The sequence below is a fragment of the Equus przewalskii genome, chromosome 25 (genome assembly GCF_037783145.1).
Source record: "Equus przewalskii isolate Varuska chromosome 25, EquPr2, whole genome shotgun sequence".
In the NCBI taxonomy this organism is placed as follows: Eukaryota; Metazoa; Chordata; class Mammalia; order Perissodactyla; family Equidae; genus Equus; species Equus przewalskii.
Window position 1 is genome coordinate 10168246 of NC_091855.1, and position 21532 is coordinate 10189777.

The 21532-nt window shown below is 35.9% G+C and overlaps 1 protein-coding gene across 2 annotated transcripts in view; it reads right to left on the bottom strand.

The window, feature by feature from the left end:
- Nucleotides 1-597: 597 nt before the first annotated feature.
- SGPP1 (sphingosine-1-phosphate phosphatase 1) overlaps nucleotides 598-21532 on the bottom strand; it is a 43909-nt gene continuing 22974 nt past the window's right edge. Inside the window, exons 2-3 of one of the 2 annotated variants that reach the window (XM_008525341.2) lie at nucleotides 14877-14966; nucleotides 598-3044 (exon numbers count right to left, since the gene is read on the bottom strand). In XM_008525341.2, coding sequence (XP_008523563.2) covers nucleotides 2493-3044; nucleotides 14877-14966 — 642 coding nt within the window. In that variant the 3' untranslated portion in view covers nucleotides 598-2492. The remainder of the gene's footprint in view (nucleotides 3045-14876; nucleotides 14967-21532) is intronic. The other variant, XM_070592937.1, reaches the window with a different exon arrangement.

Sequence of the window (21532 nt, forward strand, 5' to 3'; positions counted from 1 at the left end):
CTTTAAGTTATATTCATATCACTGAATTAATTTTTATGTTGTCTTTGAAAGACACATTTAATACATATTACTTCTAAAGAAAACTGGTAAATAAAGTAAAAATAATTATGTAAATCTACTGTAGCAGCATTGCTTTATATTAGGTCTTATAATGTATTTCTGGCAGACCTAGTTTTTACAATTCATATGTCATGGCATTTTAAAATTACAAAATGAAATGTCCCTATGTTTATTCTGCCTGAAAAGGTACCTGTTCCTAGTATTATAATTCCTTAATTAATGGATTAGCAGTCAACTACCTACAATACTATTAGCCACAAATTTTACTGAAACATGTTTTATGCATAATTTTTAAAAATAAATATTATGAAACTTTTCACTAAAAGCACAATATCAGAATGATCATAAATGGAGCCCAAAGTCAGCATGAACCTTAAAGGATTTCTTCAATGTCTTCTGTTACTGAAAACAGTACTGATTTTGAATAAAATGCTTCAGAGGAAAAGCCTGCTAGAATGAAAATCCTAGATATATTGTATAATCTCCACCAGATAATACAGAGACAAATGCACAGAAAGCAAACAAGACAAGACATCCTTCAATCTTGAATTTGGTTTTTATTTTAAAATACATTTAGCATGAACTATCATAGGACAGAAAATAAAACACAAAGAAATGGAATATCTTCAAATACCTTTTAAGCTAGACATAAAAATTAATAACATAGCATAGACCCAAATTATGGGAAATAGACTCTAAAATTTGATTCATTAAACACATTTTGAAAGAAAAGTTCTTTGCACAGTTTCCAACGTACCGATATGTTCCTAAGTGCCTTGGTTTCCTTTTAACTAATAGGTAAAGGTCCTAAATTTAGTTGCTTTACTTAAAATTATTGAATTCAGTATTGGTAAAAATTACCATGTCCCTAAGTTCTCAATCAGAATTATAAAAATATGAGCTCAAATAGTTATGCTGCCCAAAATAGAAACATCTTAAGTGATTACTTCTGGATAATCAGACAGATATTGCACAAAAGTCAGTAATTCCATACCTAATGCTCATTTATATGGAAAGTTAATTCTCTTCTTTATGAAAAACTTACTACAAATAAACTTAATGTTAACCTAATTACAATCACACTTCAAAATATAAAGGCACAGACAGAATCAAGAATTGTTTAATACTATACCCAAAGTTTCCACTGTGAAAATAATAAAAAGTTGAAAAAATAATAGGATCTAAAATACTGATACTTTTAGATTTTATAATTTATCTTAAGTAGCTAATAAATGGGTATTAAAAGGTAACACTGCTAAATCCAATCCTTTCCAAATAATTTAGAAAAATGGTTTGTTTACATATGAAGCATGTGCATTGTCCCATCTACAAATTTCAATTACATTTTCATTCACTGGAAATATCTACCTGCAGTATAAACAATCAAGACAATGTACAAAAAAATATATCTTGTTCCTATAACTGACAATGCACAGAAAAATACCTACAAAAATGGAAATATTTATCCATTTAGCTTCCCAATAAATTTGTGACAAAGTTTAGCCCATTCCACATTCTATCTAGACAACGGCTAAAGACTGAGGGGGGTTTGCTTCTAGCCCTGTTAGCTTGACATATATTTTAAAAATATTTGCCTGATTATGAGTAACTTAAATAGTCAACATCTCATTTTTATATCACAGTACATGGCATTTCTTAATTCAGCAACAGAAAGGCACAATTAGCAAGCACTAAAATTCAGTACCTGAATTATTAAACTGATGTACATAAGAACTGCAAATGAAATACATTCAACAAAGTGTACAGAACTGGAGAAAATAAAAGGAATCCAAACACTAACTTTTCTGAAAATTTGGTCCATTAAAAATACCTCCCATGTTCAACATCATGAGTAACATGAAAGGTGATGGCAGTGTAAAAACAGGCAATAAAACAATATGCGGTAGCATATGAATTCTGGTCTAGTAATTATGCAATTCAATTAGGAAACGGCTCCCATAGTAAATAAATGTTAAATATATCTGTTAATAACAACATACCTGTATTAAGTCCAAATACACAGGCACCAACTGTTTGCATATTATTTTTGATTTTATAATACACCCCCCAGTTTAAAAAACTTAGGTACATTATTTTATACATAACATATATTAGATACATAATTGTATATTATGTACCTTAATATATATTATATATAACTTGAATCCATAACAGCACACAACTCTCCAAATATTACATGAACACTCTAAATGGGCACTTACCATTTTCTCAGTGTCGAAAAAGCTCAGCTCACCTAAAACAATATCTGGATGTGCAATGATAAAATGCACTGACTCTTATGAATTTACTTAAATAATTATTTAAGTTTAATTCCTGCAAAAGCCTAACTCTGATTTGGCTTTTAACTAGAATACATTTTTAGATATCAGTAACTGATACCCTCCTTTCTTATCATAAACAATATTTCTCCATCAAGAGATACCAATAAAGGAAAATATGTAAGGGATCAAAAACGTGATAGAGAAACCAACCATTCCATAGGTAATATATCGATAAGGAAGTTCAACTTCCATGTGCTGTCTAGCGTTTCGAACATCATCACATGGTATACTGAAGACTTTACAGGCTAAAGGAATGGTGATCCTTTTCATTATATCTCTGACTATTAGTACAAACACCATCCCTATGAGGATCCGCAATATGGCTTTTCCAAACAGAGTCACAGTAATAGGGGGTGTAGCTAGAGGTAACATATCCAGAGAAGGATCTAACATCAGACCCATGTTATAGGTGACATGAGATCCACATGCAATTCCAGCACCACTTCCTAGAATCTCAGCAGTGTCTCCTCGGGATGTACTCCAGGTGTCCAGAGTGAAAGAAAAGATCCCCAAGGCTAAATGAAGCCCGATGATGAATAACGGAGCATATCTGTGAGTCTGGTTGAAGTTGTCAATCAGGTCGACGAATGGATAGAAGACAACTAAGATTAAAATGGTATATAGAAATCCAGCAATAATATCCTGGGAAAAAAGAAAAGTAGAGCTGTTTAGTATAATACTATCTTTGACATTAAAAAAAACATATATTTCACACTTCAAATGTTGATAGAAACTTTTAAAATATGTCACATTCTCAAAGTAAACTGTACTAATTGACCACATAATAGGTACTAAAAACTGTTTTAATGATAATAAAAGGACTTATTGATGATAAAAGAATTGTGTTTTCAAAGTTCTATCCTTCTATAAATTAACTACACATACACTACAGACAAATTTATATTCAAATCCTGAATAAACTATGCTCAAATTATGTAGTTTTGATTTCTGGGATAAAGAATATATTTATTTTTCAAAGAAACCATCTTCATTTTCATGCATTTAAATATATTTCCATGATCAAAGAGGATACAAAGCCTGGGTAGCTTCCTTTTCCTATTCATTCATTCACTCACCGAACAAACACTTAGTGAGTACCTACATGTGCCGGCAGTATTTTGGTGCTGAGGATGTATTGCTTAAAAAAATGACAAGATTCCTGCTGTGACAGAGCTTATATTTTAGTGGGGATGACTGAAAATAACCATGTAAGTAAAAAAGTAGATGAATATTACAATTTCAGATAGTTACAATAAATGTTATGAAGAAACTAAAATAGGACAATGGGATAGTATGATGAAAAACTTTATTAGAGTGATTATGGAAACCCGTTTGAGGAGGTGACACTTGAGCAGAGACCAGATTTCAAAAAGGAGTCCGCCCTGTCTTTAGATGTAAGGAAAAGTGTTCCAGGTGGATGGAATACCAAGTGCCAAAGCCTAGAGGCAGAAAAGAACCTAGTGAGTTCCAGGAACTGAGAGAAATCCAGATGGCTCAAATAGTGAGCAAAGGGAAGAGGCATGTGACATGAGGACAGAGAGAGAGGCAGAGACCAAATCATGTAGGGCCTGGGTAGGCTGGGTAAGAGTTTAGATTTTATTTCAAAAGTGATAGGGAGGGGCTGGCCCCAGAGTGGTTAAGTTGGTGCGCTCTGGTTCGGCGGCCCGGGGTTTCGCTAGTTTGGATCCTGGGCGCAGACATGGCACCGCTCATCAGGCCACGTTGAGGCGGCGTCCCACATGCCACAACTGGAAGGGCCCACAACTAAAATATACAACTATGGACTAGGGGGATTTGGGGAGAAAAAGCAGAAAAATAAATAAATAATAAAAGTGATAGGGCACCACTGAAGGATTCCAAAGTAGGAGTGTAACATAATCTGATTGATATTCGTAAAGGGACACTCCATCTGCTGTGTAGAGAATGGATTACGGGGGAAAGTATGGATGATGGGAGACCACTGGAGACACTTGTGGGGCGCTACTGCAGTGGTTCACTCTAGACATGGTCCGTATCCACATGAAGAGAAGTACATGGATGGATTTAGTAAAATATTTTAAAATTAGAGTTGACAACTTCAACTTGGTGATGGACTGAATGAGGTAGAGAAGCAGAAAAGAAAGGGATCAAAGATGAAGCTAGTTTTAGGCATGAACAATTGCGTAGACAGAAGATGGTTTACTGGAGGAAATAAAAGCTATCATTTAGAGAACTTTCCTTTCCGAATCATTCCTGACATGAACAAAAATGTTCCAGAATTTCCACCTTAAAACAAACAAAACAAAATCCTGGGATCTACTCTCTATCACTGAAAAATATATAAAAAGAGTTGCTCATATTCACTGCCTCCACTTCCTCACTTCCCATGTTTGCCTTCTGCCTATCATTAAGCCTCAAAGCCGGATCCCATAATGAATTTATAGACTCCATTTTCCCTTATCTTGGAATTACCTTTCCCACCTATATTTTAGGCAAATTATCACACACCCTCTGAGATTCTGCTCAGGCGTCTATCTCCTCCATAAACTTTCTCCTCCTACTCTATAATAAAGAATGTCCTCCTCATCCAAAAACAGCAGGTTACACATTCTTCTCAAGTGCACATGGAACATTCTCAAGGATTGACCATATTTTGGGAACCAAAACAAACATCAATAAATACAAGAGAGTTGAAATAATATCAAGCATCTTTTCTGATCATAATGCTATTAAACTAGAAATCAACTACAAGAAAAAAGCAGAGAAAGGTGCAAAAATGTGGAGACTAAACAACACGCTTCTCAACAAACAATGGATCATTGAAGAAATTAAAGAAGAAATCAAATATTATCTGGAGACAAATGAAAATGAGAACATGACATACCAAATCATTTGGGATGCAGCAAAAGCAGTCCTAAGAGGGAAATTCATCGCAATACAGGCTCACCTCACTAAACAAGAAAAAGCTCACGTAAGCAACCTCAAACGACACCTAACAGAACTAGAAAAAGAAGAACAAACAAAGCCCAGAGTCAGTAGAAGGAGGGAAATAATAAAAATAAGAGCAGAAATAAACGATATTGAAACAAAAAAGACAATAGAAAGGATCAATGAAACAAAGAGTTGGTTCTTCGAAAGAATTAACAAAATTGACAAACCCCTAGCCAGACTCACCAAGAAAAGAAGAGAGAAATCGCAAATTAATAAAATCAGGAATGACAGAGGAGAAATCACAACAGATACCAATGAAATACAAGAGATCATAAGAGAATACTATGAAAAACTATATGCCAACAAATTGAACAACCTGGAAGAAATGGACAAATTCCTAGACTCCTACAATCTCCCCAGACTGAATCAGGAAGAAATGGAGAATCTGAATAGACCAATCACAAGTAAGGAAATAGAAACGGTAATCAAAAACCTCCCCAAAAACAAGAGTCCAGGACCAGACGGCTTCTCTGGAGAATTCTACCAAACATTCAAAGAAGACTTAATACCTATTCTCCTCAAACTGTTCCAGAAAATTGAGAAAGATGGAGAACTCCCTAACACATTCTATGAAGCCAACATCACTCTGATCCCCAAACCTGACAAGGACAACACAAAGAAGGAGAACTACAGGCCGATATCACTGATGAACATAGATGCAAAAATCCTCAACAAAATTTTGGCAAACCGATTACAGCAATACATCAAAAAGATTATACACCATGATCAAGTGGGATTTATACCAGGGACACAGGGATGGTTCAACATCCGCAAGTCAATCAACGTGATACACTACATCAACAAAATGAAAAACAAAAACCACATGATCATCTCAATAGATGCAGAGAAAGCATTCGACAAGATCCAACACCCATTTATGATAAGAACCCTCAGTAAAATGGGTATAGAAGGAAAGTACCTCAACATAATAAAGGCCATATATGATAGACCCACAGCCAACATCATACTCAATGGACAAAAGCTGAAAGCCATCCCTCTGAGGACAGGAACAAGACAAGGGTGCCCACTTTCACCACTCCTATTCAACATAGTACTGGAGGTGCTGGCCAGAGCAATTTGGCAGGAAAAAGAAATAAAAGGAATCCAAATAGGGAACGAAGAAGTAAAACTCTCGTTGTTTGCAGACGACATGATCTTATACATAGAAAACCCCAAAGAATCCACAGAAAAACTATTAGAAATAATCAACAACTACAGCAAAGTAGCAGGGTATAAAATTAACGTGCATAAATCAGTAGCATTTCTATACACTAACAATAAACTAACAGAAAAAGAACTCAAGAACTCTATCCCATTCACAATCGCAATGAAAAGAATAAAATACCTTGGGATAAACTTAACCAAGGAAGTGAAGGATCTATACAATGAAAACTACAAGACTTTCTTGAAAGAAATAGGCGATGACATAAAGAGATGGAAAAACATTCCTTGTACATGGATTGGAAGAATAAACATAGTTAAAATGTCCATACTACCTAAAGCAATATACAGATTCAATGCTATCCCAATCAGAATCCCAAGAACATTCTTCACAGAAATTGAACAAACAATCCTAAAATTCATATGGGGGAACAAAAGACCGCGAATTGCTAAAGCAATCCTGAGCAAGAAAAACAAAGCCGGCGGAATCACAATCCCCGATTTCAAAACATACTACAAAGCTACAGTGATCAAAACAGCATGGTACTGGTACAAAAACAGGTCCACAGATCAATGGAACAGAATTGAAAGCCCAGAGATAAAACCACACATCTATGGACAGCTAATCTTCGACAAAGGAGCAGAGGGCCTACAATGGAGAAAAGAAAGTCTCTTCAACAAATGGTGCTGGGAAAACTGGACAGCCACATGCAAAAGATTGAAAATTGACCATTCTTTTTCACCACACTCCAAAATAAACTCAAAATGGATCAAAGACCTAAAGATTAGGCCTGAGACAATAAGTCTTTTGGAAGAGAATATAGGCAGTACACTCTTTGACATCAGTTTCAAAAGAATCTTTTCGGACACTGTAACTCCTCAGTTGAGGGAAACAATAGAAAGAATAAACAAATGGGACTTCATCAGACTAAAGAGCTTCTTCAAGGCAAGGGAAAACAGAATTGAAACAAAAAAACAGCTCACTAATTGGGAAAAAATATTTACAAGCCACTTATCCGACAAAGGGTTAATCTCCATAATATACAAAGAACTCACACTGCTTAACAACAAAAAAACAAACAACCCGATCAAAAAATGGGCAGAGGACATGAACAGACATTTCTCAAAAGAAGATATGAATATGGCCAATAGACACATGAAAAGATGTTCATCATCGCTAATCATCAGGGAAATGCAAATCAAAACTACACTAAGATATCACCTTACCCCCGTTAGATTGGCAAAAACATCCAAAACCAAGAACGACAAATGTTGGAGAGGTTGTGGAGAAAGAGGAACCCTCATACACTGTTGGTGGGAATGCAAACTGGTACAGCCACTATGGAAAACAGTATGGAGATTTCTCAAAAAGTTAAAAATAGAAATACCCTATGACCCAGCCATCCCATTACTGGGTATCTATCCTAAGAACCTGATAACAGATATCTCAAGAGTCCGTTGCACCCCTATGTTCATCGCAGCATTATTTACAATAGCCAAGACGTGGAACCAGCCTACATGCCCAGAAACTGATGACTGGATAAAGAAGATGTGGTATATATACACAATGGAATACTACTCAGCCATAAAAAAAGACGAAATTGGCCCATTCACAACAACGTGGATGGACCTCGAGGGCATTATGTTAAGCGAAATAAGTCAGTCAGAGAAAGACGATCTCTATATGACTCCACTCATAGGTGGAAATTAGTATATTGAGAAGGAGATCTGATCGGTGGTTACCAGGGAAAAGGGGGGGTGGGGGGAGGGTACGGAGGGGGAAGTGGTGTACCCACAACATGACTAACAAAAATGTACAACTGAAATCTCACAAGCTTGTAATCTATCGTAACATTAATAAAAAAAAATAAATAAATAAAATAAAGAATGTCCTCCTTTTGGCTTCCATAGCATCCTCTACATACCTGCTACAATTACCACACTGTTTTCCATTTCCTTGCTTGTCTATTTCTCCCAGAAAACCAAAGGTTTACAACCCTTGTTGCCTATTAAAATCACCTGGGGAACTTTACAAACATACTCATGCCTGGGCCAATCTTCAGACATTCTGATTTAATTGAATTAAAGTGGGAGTGGCGCATCAGTATTTTTTTTAAAAAGCTTTCTAGTGATTCTGTTGTTCAGCACTGGTTGAAAATTACTGCATTACATATTTATATTACATTTAGACTGTGATTTCTCAAAGGCAGAGAGTTTATCTTATTTATACACATATACCCAGTGCCTGGCACACACTAAGCAGGCAATAAGTATTTAGTTAGTTAAATTAAGATAGTTAAAGTAATTTTTTAGACTCATCACACTGACTATATAATCTTGCCTGACAAGAACTCTGTACAAGAAACAGATGAAACATAATTCTTGAATTTAGGCTAAAGACATCTTCAGGGAATACTACTACTTTCTGTACCAAAAACAGTATTCTAATACTTTACATTTATTTACATTTCATCCTCACAACCACCCTGATAAGGCTTGGGACAATCTCATTTTGCTCTTTAGTCTCCAGAATAAATATTAAAAGTGGCTTTTTTCCCTTTCAAAAGTGTCCAAATTTGATGAAAGTTTATGGATACCTCAATTAACCAGTTTTTAAATAAAGAAAATTGGACTAAGCTCATATAACTAGACATTTAATCTCATAGACTGAAGGTGCTCAATACATCTGTTGAAAAAAATGAATAATCTCAGAATTAAATATTGGGAGTGAAGGAAAACTAAATTTCCCACTTTTTTTGAACATGAGGTCTTTCGTGAAAACTCAATGATACGTACTAAAAGTTACCTAAGAGTTCTGGTTAACTGAATTTTACTGCAATCACTCAAAGATTCCACAGGCAATCCTAACTCCGATCATACTTCTGCATAGAGATCTCAAATTCTGTGACTGCCACACGTCGATTCTTCAGAGTTCAGACCCATAAGTGCCAAATAATTTCACTTCATGAGGTGAGGTTCCCTTTGTGCTATCTCATCCTTTCTTCCTGACCTTATGATTAAAGGCACAGGTTTCGGAAAGTAACCATAGCATTCTGGCTACCAGGACAAAAGCTATTACTTTATTTTTCATTTAAATTTCATGACTGACTCAAAATTTTAAATTACATGCTAATGTAGAAGTATTCTGAGCCTTGTAATTCTCATACAGAATGGGTACCAAGTTAGATGTTTTAAATAAATGACAATTAATGAGGTATTTATATAAAACCATACATAATATATTTACTCTAAGGTTAAGTAAAAAGTTAATAGCTCTGCAGTTACTTCTTTTTTTAAAAAAAAACTTCTTTCATATTATAGATATAAGTACATCATTCCTGTAAAAAGCTTTTTACAGTACCTGAAAAATGAAAAAATTAATCAATTAAATCACTTTTAGGACTTTTTAATGTTTGATCACGTTAACATTAAGAATTCTTTAAAATGACAACGCATATCAATTACATTTTTGGAAGTATGTTTCAGTGTGACATAAAACATCCAGTATTTCTTGTCCTGTACTTTTTATGTATAGCTCCATGAACATTAAACTCAGATTGCTACAAGACTCTATACAAATCTGCCTCCTTTTCTGATTGAGTTATTAATTATGTATGATATCACCCTGGATAGTAAAGGTATATTGAACTTCCATGCAACAGAACCAGAACAAAGGAATGACGGAGTTCAGGACATAAACATAGTGGCTATTGTGATATCAATTTAATGTATAACATTAAAATGTACAACTAAGTGGTTTTAAGCATTATAGCACAAAGTATGCAATAAAGAAAAATTAATGTTAAAAGTAACAAAAAGAACTCAAAGTAGCAAATTTTCCAAAAAGAAACTTAGCAAATAATTTTAGATACTTATTAATTATAAATAACTTATATGCTCTAAAAGTTAATAATTACACACTTGAATGCTATAATCAGGTTATCATCAAATTTATGGTAGAAGATATCAAATATCATAGATTCAATAAATATTTATTATGTATTAAATATGGAATTTTCTCCTTTTCTTTTCTCCTGATGAGGAAATAGAACTAGAGAGGCTAGTAATTTGCTGGGACTAGAATTCAGGACTCCTGTCATCTCCTAGTGGGTTGTTTTTTTTTTTAAAATTATAACACATTTCAGGTGTCCTGCTTGTAATTTCAATATGCCACTGATGCCAACAGAGTTTCTAACAAAAAATATATTTTTGAAATGCATTGCTTTTGACAAAAAAGGCATTATTAAGGATGGATTTTGAAATTTTTATCTTCTTTAATTAAAGTTCAAATTTATGGGGCAGGCTCCCTGGTGTAGCAGTTAAGTTCATGTGCTCCACTTTGGCAGCCCAGGGTTCACAGGTTCAGGTGCTGGGCACAGACCTACACACAACTCATCGAGCTATGGTGTGGTGGTGTCCCACATACAACAAATAAATGAAGATTGGCACAGATGTTAGCTCAGGGACAATCTTCCTCACCAAAAAAAAAAAAAAAAAAATCAAATTTAATACCTGCTCACTATAGAAAAACTAGGAAATACAGATAAACGATAACAAGCATGGGCCGGCCCAGTGGTGCAGCAGTTAAGTTCACACATTCCACTTCGGCGGCCTGGGGTTCGCTGGTTCAGATCCCGGGTGTGGACATGGCACTGCTTAGCAAGCCATGCTGTGGTAGGCGTCCCACATATAAATTAGAAGAAGATGTCAGCTCAGGGCTAGTCTTCCTCAGCAAAAAGAGGAGGATTGGCAGCAGTCAGCTCAGGGCTAATTTTTCTCAAAAAATAAAAATAAAAAATAACAAGCAGTTATTACCCAGGAATAACCACTACTAAAACTCTTACTGTATACTATTCTAGATGTTTCTCTTTAACATGTTTTTGGGGTTTTTTAGTTTATTTAGTTGGTTTTTTATTTCTTATTATAAAAGTGGGTTTGAGAGGTACATACTACTTCATAATCTCATAATACCTTTTTTTTTTTTTGAGGAAGATTAGCCCTGAGCTAACTACTGCCAATCCTCCCCTTTTTGCTGATGAAGACTGGCCCCGAGCTAACATCCATGCCCATCTTCCTCTACTTTATACGTGGGACACCTACCACAGCATGGCTTTTGCCAAGCAGTTCCATGTCCACACCCGGGATCCGAACTGGCGAACCACTGTGCCATGGCGACAGCCCTCTCACAATACCTTTCTAAAAAGACTTTCCATATATAGACATATAAACTTTTAGTGCAATTTTGGGTAAATATAATTACAACATTCATAATTTTACTAATGTAGAAACAAAACAGTAACTTGACAAGTGCTCAACATAGTAACTTAAAAATCAGTTGTGTTTTAAGAAATTAAATTTGAGAGGTAGGTGTGATAATAAATGTTTTAAAAGATGGATATAGTAACTCTTCCCTACTTTTCTAGGAATTAAGAAAATCAATTTAGGAAAGTAGTTAGATGTTAAAAATAAACTAAGCTGTGGCTCTTTGTGTTGTAACAATAAAAACAAAGCATATGGCAAATACCTAATGAAGTGTTCATTATAAATTATTTAGAACACATTACTGGAACTCTCTTCTTGATGTTAATGAAGAAATCAGCTTGGATAATATGGTATCCAAGCACCTCTTAGCAACTTCTAGGGCACATTCTGCCTATAGTTGCACACTAACCTCACAATACACAGTGAAGATATAAATTATGATTAAGAAAATAGTTCAAGGGGGCCAGCCCCGTGGCCAAGTGGTTGGGTTTGCACGCCCCGCTTCTGTGGCCCAGGGTTTCGCTGGTTTGGATGCTGGGCGTGGACATGGCACTGCTCATCAAGCCATGCTGAGGCAGCATCTCACATGCCACAACGAGAAGGACCCACAACTAAAAATATACAACTATGTGCCGGGGGGCTTTGGGGAGAAAAAGGAAAAATAAAATCTTTAAAAAGAAAAAAAGAAAATAGTTCAAAATGCAGGTAATTAGTGAAACATTAAAATATAGGAAAAAGTGAAAATTGTGGGAATATATTAGACCCATAATGTAAAAAACATGGGTATGGGGCCAGCCTGGTGGCGCAGCAGTTAAGTTCCCACATTCCACTTCAGCAGCCTGGGGTTCGCCGGTTCGGATCCTGGGTGCAGACATGGCACCGGTTGGCAAGCCATGCTGTGGCAGGCATCCCACATATAAAATAGAGGAAGATGGGCACAGATGTTAGCTCAGGGCTAATATTCCTCAAAAAATAAATAAATAAAATAAAACAAAAAACACATGGGTTTCTTATGGGTACAATTTCATATATCAATTATCAAGTGATGATATATTATTCATTACAAACGGTTGTTATAACACAGAATCATAACCATGCTTGCAAGTCATCTGTGGTTTTACTTTGAAAAGAAAAACAAAAATTTGTAATGTTATACATAAAATTCAGTAGCTAGTCTGAATAACACTGATAAAACGTTCTATGCAACAAGATGGTTTTTGAATAAAGGACTAGAGTTATCAGACTCATGATTTGAATACATCAATATTGTTTTTAGTCCAGCTGATTCAAGAATAGACATTTTCCAGGATATAAAAAATGAACTGAACTCAGCTTGAATATTTGACCAATCCACTAAACATTTCTTTTTTTAAAGAAGAGCATCTTCAAGATTATATATTCAAAGATTATATATCCATCAAAGAGGATAATGGATCTAAGGATAATATTATTTAATATTTTTTCCTTTAAGAAATATGAGGATTCATTTTTTATCATTCAGAGATGCATAACCATTTGGTAGTTTTTTAGAAATTAACTTTTAGGAGTGGAAAGGATTAAGGCACAATGATGGACAACATTGTCTCGTGACAAATATTAGATTTGATATAAAACTGATAGTTAGTCTCATTATAAAATTGGTAGAGATTAGTTAGAAAGATTTGTACATAAATTCACAATTTATATTAATATAAATAACTATAAAAAGTCAAACAAATAACTTGCTTATTAACATAGTATTTGAGACTTCTGGAAATTTACTAGTGAAGGGGTAGCTGCTGGAGGCAAACAATCTAAGTTGGAAATAGAAACCCAATATTTCTACAGTATGACAAAAGCTAATGAGGTATTTTTATGAGTAGAAAATTCTAAAAGTGAAAGTTGTTAAGGATAAGAAAAATTCGATATAACCCTTTAGAAAATTTTGGATTCCAGGAATTAATTCATATTTCTCCACCTTTTTTCTGATCCTTTATCTACAAGATAATATATAATACATTCATAGAGGTCTTAAGAAACACAGCACTATATGCAAAGGATAGAGAGAGAAAACATACACTTACTTTTCTCATGTTCCTTATTACCTAGTGGGAGCAATAGATAACCAAAAAATGAATGGCAGTTTAGGACAAGTGCTATGCCAGAATTATGCTCAGGGTGTTCTGGGAGAAGAGTCACCTAACCAGTCTTGAGAAAGGAAAGACAGGGAATATAAGGAGGCTTTTAGGAGATAAGAACATTTTTGTGATTCTTAAAGAATGGATAGGATAGTTAGCTAGGCTAAGAGAGAAAAAAGGGCATTCCAAGTGGAGGTTACAGCATTCCTGGGGCATGGAGGTAAGAAAAACCCTTTACATTTGAGGAAACGTAAGTCATTCGGTATGGCATCATATTTGTGTTTGGGAAGAACACTGTAACAGGAGACTGAAGACTGCAGGGAGCAGTGTCAGACTGGAAGGAAGGCTGTTCATTAAGAAGCTGCTGGAGTAACCTGGTTTAGAGATGAAGCAGGCCAGGACTCAGGGAGCGTGAACAGGGATGGAGGAGGAAGAAGGGGATAGATGTGGCTGAAAGGAGTGCAGGGTCCCTGTGCTGCTGCTTTTGAAAATAAAATATCTGATGTTAGCCCTAAAATACTCCTCAGAAAGAGGAAAAAACTAGAGTTTAATATGTGAATCTAAGTGGCACCAGGATCGTTTAAATTCATTTAGTCACTAGTCACTGGGTCCTCATGAACAAGCAGGGCTCTTCTTGGTTTCTGTATTCGGATGGTTGGTTTTGACTCAGCACAGAAGAGAATGAGAAGGAAAATACAACTGAGACTGGAAGGAGGGAGAAGGGTTATCCTGAGTATACTCCTTGGTTATTGTGGTGGTTAGGAACTGTTTCTATGCAAGACATCATTATGATATTAAAACTTCAGACAGCATCATGTTAATATTTTTGCAAAACACGAAAGATTTACAATAACTATATTTTCTGATTTAGTTTTCATATAAGTTTTCAAATGGTTAAAAAGTATAAAATTGCCTATCAATTTCAGAAAAAAATAAAACTCTATGAACACAATATTTTCCTTACCAGAATGGAGTGCATTCCCATGTAAATTCTACTTAGGCAAACTAGAGAACACCAGCAGGGAACAAGAATCAGTCCATATATAAGAGGATACTAAAGGGGAAAAAAAGTAAAATTAGTTAAATAAATTAGGTTAAATATAAACAAGCAAATAAAAAACAAATCACTATACTATAAAACTCCATGGAAACAAGAACTATATGTTTTTACTCCCCATTTTATTCCCAGCACGTAACCCTAGGCATAGCCAACAGCAGACATTCAAGAAATACTTTTGCACAAATGAACAAATGAATAAAATCTGATGTTTCTACACTCTTCATTGTGGGAGCTGGCTCATCTTTGCTTCTACAGTAAAGATTCAATCACTGGCTTGCTACAGAAGAAAAACAGGTAGGAGACATACTTTTAATACGGCTCCAAAATGAAAGCACTTCTGGAATAGTGCCTGGATCTGGTCCACGAAGGGCCTTCACTTCCCTGGGGAGAAGGACTGGGCGTGATCTCTCTCTCACTTCCATTAGTGACTGCTATCTGCAATTTCCATTGGCACTTCCCCATCTCGTATTCAATATGCAACACTTTGTAATTTGTTTTCCACTTTGTCCCCCCTACTAAAATTTCAAATGGTAAGCTTACCGAGAAAAATTTTGGTGGGATACTGGGAGCAGACAGCCACAGTAAGGAAAAAAACCCAAAAGGTAGACAACTCTTGGTCTCAGTGGCACTAGTTTAAGAGTTGGCTTTGAATCTCCTGAGATTAGAGGGAAGGAGGAAAGGATGGATGGGCATAGGGGTAAGTGTGTAAGGGAAAGGGAGGAGCACATTTGAGGCATTTTATGCCTGATGACTTCAAATTTCTGAAGAAACTGAAGCCAAGGTGGTTCAAATCAGTAAGAATCCAAGGTGGTTCAATAAGAAGTGGGGTTGCAAGAAGGGAATTAAATATGGTTTTAAGAAGAAGGGTAAGAATTTAGTACACAGTTGTTTTTTGTTTTTTTTCCCTGCTTTATCTTCCCAACCCCCCCCCCCCCCCCGTACACAGTTGTATATCTTAGTTGCATGTCCTTCTAGTTGTGGGATGTGGGACGCCGTCTCACCATGGCCTGAAGAGCGGTGCCATGTCCGTGCCCAGGATCCGAACTCTAGGCCGCCGCAGCGGAGCGCACAAACTTAACCACTCGGCCACGGAGCCGGCCCCTACACAGTTGTTTTGATTTGACTTCTCTACTGCATTTAACGTGGCCCATCGCTTTCTTCTGGAAACTCTAAATATCCTTGATTTCCAGAGCATCACACTTTCCTGGCTCCCCTTTCACTATTTGTTTTTTTTTTCTGTATCTCCCACACAAGAGCATATCCTCCTCTTCTTGTTCCTTAAACAGCGGTTATATAAGGATTCTGCCCTTAATAGTTATTGGCAGTCTCACCTTTTCTTATTTTGTAACCTCTACTTAGCATGCTGAAGACTTATCCATTTCCCTGAGTTTGAGAACCATACAGTCAACTCCTGGACATACCTCCACCCTCAGGTCCCTATGGAGTTAAACCCACTGTACCTCAAACCAAACTCATCATCCTCCTATCCAAACTTGTTGCTCCTCTCAGATTCCCTATTTCATAAGGAAACATCATAATACACACAATAATCTAAAGGAGAAACATGAATTATCCTTGATTCCTTCCGTATCCCTCATATTTCACCAATAATCAAGTCTTGCTGATTTTACCTTCTAATATTCCTTGATTCTGTCATCTCTTCTCCATCCTACTTACGGTGCCCTTGTTCAGATCCTCATAATTTCTTTTCTAAGCTCTACCTATTTCTCCAGCCCTTCTTCCATATGCATGAGAAACTTGGTTAATGGGGCAGACAGACGTAACCATACATGAGGTAAGTGCTATGACAGGAGTATACACTAAGCCCAGAGGGAGTCTAAGGAATGGGCAATTAACATAGTTTAAGGATGTTAACAAAGTCTCCCAGATTAAGTAAGATCCAAGTTATCCTGAAAGATGAGTAGGATTTAGTCTTTAGAGAAAAAGAGTGAGCAGAGGGCAAAAAAGATAAGAGGGTGTTACAAACAGCAGAAACACCATAAGCAAAGGTTTGTGTGAAAGACACTGTAAGTAGCGTGGTTTTCTAGGAGAATAAGCTTTCATTCTTGCTGGGGGGAGGTACTAAATAGTAAGCATAAAAATATGTGAATTATATGATATGTAAATTCATATAAATTGTATAAGAAAACGTGAGAAGTACTATGTAGAAATAAAAAGAGAACAGGTGGTTGAAGAAACAGTAATGTTCATCAAACAGTCCTTGTGCTCCTCTATATTTTCAGATTCACTTGCAGTTAGATTGGGACCATGTGACTAGTTTTGGCCAATGAGTTGGAAAACAGTAACTTATGCTACTTTCAATCATTCTATGAACTCTCTCTTCCCTCCAGATGTGATGTTGGAAGTCACAAGTTGAGATGAAAAGAAGGGTAAACTTCCATCAGCCTGGGTTCCTGAGGTCCTAAGTTTGCTAATTCATAATGAATATGTAACACAAATGAGAAATAAACTTTTGTTGTTAAGCTGAGATTTGGGGGTTAAGTCATTGCCACAGCATAACCAAGCCTATTGTAACTAAAACAGTAATAGAATTAGGATCAGGAGTTTGGGAGTGTGAGTGGGGCAGGTTAAAGTATTAAATACAAGACAGTCAGTGCAGGCATTACTGAGAAGCTGAAACTTGAGGCAAGACTGGATGGAGGTGAGAGAATTCGCTGAGCAGATATCTGAGGGAAGAACACATATCAGGCAAGGAGGTCAGGCAGAGAAAAGTCTCTAATGAGGAAATGTGACTGGCAAGGAGGCTAGTGTGGCTGGAGCAGAGAGAGGTAATGGGGGCCAAATCAAGCAGAACCCAAGAAGCCACTGTAAGAAACTTGACTTTTAGTGTGAGTTAAATGGGGAGCCACTGCCGAGTTTTGAGCAGAGCAGCGCCATGATAGCTGCTATGTTGAGATTAGACAATAAGGGATCAAGGATGGAAAGAGACCAGTCAGGAGATTGTTGGCACAATCCAGGTGAGAGATAACACTGGCTTCTGCCTCTGTAGCAGGCACTCAGGCCTTTTAATTTTTCTGTGAATTTTTTGAAGACTGTGAATAGCAAAGGAGAGTCAAACAGAAGTCAACAACTACTGAGAAACTTTCCTATGCTTCCCTCTTCTTTCTTTTTTTTCACTTAGACTCCATAAGGAAGTAAAAATAGACAAAGTTATTGATGGGAAATCTTTGTACACAACAGATTGAAGAAAAATTCATTTGTAGAGTCTCAAAAGCTAGGGCAGAAGGTAGGAGAAAAGGAGAGTTTTTGAGTAGGAACGATGAAATTGAACTTAATAAACCTGAATAAATATGGATTGAGTTATGTTCAAGGTGTTTAAATGGGAAAGTTAGAAATACAAGTAAGCTAGATGCAGAGGCTAAGAAAGAAACTACAAGCCTTTTTATTTTCCTTTTCCCCTATTCCAGAGCACCTTTATACCTCACCGGAGTAAAGTGAATAGTTGGGAAAAGAATAAGTCATTTTTAGTTTTATTGATTGGTTGATTTTTTTTCAGCCATTAGTCTCTACCTTCAGAATATTTTCTCTAGGTATTTTTCTGGAAAGAAATATTTTGGAGACCACCAGATCTAGTTCCAACGATATGACTTTCACATTTACTCCCCAATGAATAATAGAATTCTGAATCACAAAGTATCAAAGAAGTCTTTCATGAGTTAACATTAAACAGATAAAAGAGACCACAGACCTTAATGGCTAAAGCAATCTAGATAGACTAAATAAAACTACTATTTCTCAAGTGGGATCCTGTGGAGGGAGGAAGAATTATGCTTAATAACCAATTCACCTGGCACATTTATTGTATATCTAAGAATATCCAGATTACATTTACCTTTAATTTTATGTTAAACTGTCTCTAAAAACACATTTAGAACCACTGTCCTCATTTAGATGTGACTAGAAGGAAAACAGATTTATGCAGAATTATTCTTTCCCAGGAAATGATAGAATCTATTACAAATATATAAAATATATACAGACTACTTTTCAGTCACCTTTGTTAGTTCCCCTTTTCTTCACAACTCCTTAGTAAAGTGGGCTCCAGGGCTTAATTCTAAAGGTACTTCATTTCCCAGTCTATACTCACTTCCTTAATGATCTCATCTAGTCTCAGGGATTTATACATAATCCATATGTTCATGACTCAAATTTCCGTTTCTAGCTGGGACCTCACTCCTGAATCCTACACTTGTATATCTAACTGGCTGCTTGATATCTCCACGTCAACATCTAATGTAACATGACCAAACCTAAACTCCTGATTTCTCTTCCCTTTCCCATCTGACCAGCTATTCCTGTAGTTATCTCCTTCCTGGAAAATGGCTTTTCCATTGTTCCATTCCTCAGGCCAAACAACTTGTTATCCTTGACTTTCTCATTCATATCTATCACCCAATCTATTTACAGTATCAGGTATACTTTAAAAATATATCTAGTTTTTAACTGTAATCCCCATGTAATCCCAAAGAAAGTATCTAAAAAATATGCACAAAAAGAAATGAGAAGGGAATCAAAATAGTATACTACAAAAAAATCAAACTCAAAAGAAAGTAGTAATGTAAGACATGAGAAACAAAAAAGATGCAAGACGTACAGAAAACAAATAGCAAAATGGCAGAAGTCAGTCATTTCTTATTAGTAATTACTTTAAATGGCAATGGTTTAAATTCCCCAATCAAAAGGCAGAGATTTGCAGAAAGGATAAGAATACATGACTCAACTATATGCTGCCTAAAGAGATTCACTTTAGATCTAGAGACACAAATAAGTTGAAAGTGAACAAATGAGAAAACATATTCCATGCAAATAGTAACCAAAAAAGAGCTAGATGGCTACACAAATATCAGACAAAATAGACTTTAAGCTAAAAACAGTTACAAAAGACAAAGAAGGACAGTATATATTGATAAAAGGGTTTATTCATTAAGATGATATAACAATTATAAACATACATGCACCAAACAATAAAGCCTCAAAACAAATGAAGCAAACCTTGACATAATTGAAGAGAGAAATAGTTCTACAAGACAGTCTCATCAACATTGAAAACCTGCTCTTCCACACAGCCCTTTCCCTATATAACACTTCGCAGACATTTAAAAAGTTCTCCTGCAGCTTCTTGATTGTGCCTCAAGTTTCCTGCAAGTTGAACATTTTTCATGCTGCATTGCCTTTGAAAAGTACAAGCCAGCCAGCACTACCCAAGACAAGTTTAACACTTTCCTTACTCCGGGTAACATGACTTTAAATTTCCTTGGCTTTCAGCCTCACAACAATGCTGTCCACTATGCTTTCTTTTTTTAAAATTGGTTGTCCTCTCATGAATCCACAAATTCAGCCACTTTTCCATAGTTCATCACAACTACAGATACTACTTAGGCACTTTCTAGGGTGGTCTTACATACAAATGGGTGAATTTATTTCCTCTTCCTTTTTTTGGATGTGCTGTATTGTTAATTCATTAACATTGAACTAATGGCCAACAGAACTATAACTGATGCCTCAATGAATCTTACCTAACACATGTATATTTTCTTTGTAAAGCATATCACAGTCCTCTCATGCTTAGGAACACCAGACATCACCGCTGCACTGTGCATGGGACCATTTTAAACAGTGCAACAACCAAGAGAAAGCACAAAAATGTGAAAAAATAGCACTAAATAGACTCAAAAAGGATTCTTGTTTACAGTATAACAGCTGAAACAAGAAAGCAGAGCATCGTCTGGTCTAACCTCAGCTGGGAATATGTACACCAGCTGGCTCAAATTTTTAGCCACTCTTCACATGTCTGTGAATGTACTGATTGTTGGGTTATAAATAAATTCTAGTGAGTAGGTAAAGTTACAAATATGACTTCCATGAATAATAACGATCAACTGTATGTAGAAATTAAACTACTCTTAAATAACCATGGGCCAAAGAAGAAATCACAAGAGAAATTATAAAATACTTATGAACAAATAAAAACAAAAACACAACATACTAACAATTACGTAATGCAGTGAAAGCAGCACTCAGAGGGAAATATACAGCAATAGAGGCCTACATTAGAAAGAAGAAACGAATCAACCACAACTCCACACTTAAGGACTAGAAAAAGAGGAGCAAACTAAATGCAAAGCTAGCAGCAGCAGGGAAATAATAAAATAATTAAAGTGGAGAAAAATGAAATAGAGAATAGAAAAACAATAAAGAGAATCAACAAAACCAAAAATCGTTTCTTTGAAAAGATCAATGAAATTGACAAACCTTTAGCCTTGCTGACAAAGCAAACAAAGCAAGCTTGGAAGATTCAAATAACTAAAATCAGAAATGAAAGTGAATACTACTAGTGATCTTACAGAAATTAAAAAGATTATAAGAGAAAGCTAAGAACAACTGTATCCTAACAAATTAGATAACCTAGATGAAATGGGCAAATTCCTAGAAACACACAAATTACCAAAACTGACTCAAGAAGAAGTATAGGGCTGGTCCCAGGGCTGAGTGGTTAAGTTCTCACGCTCTGCTTCAGTGGCCCAGAGTTCGGATCCTGG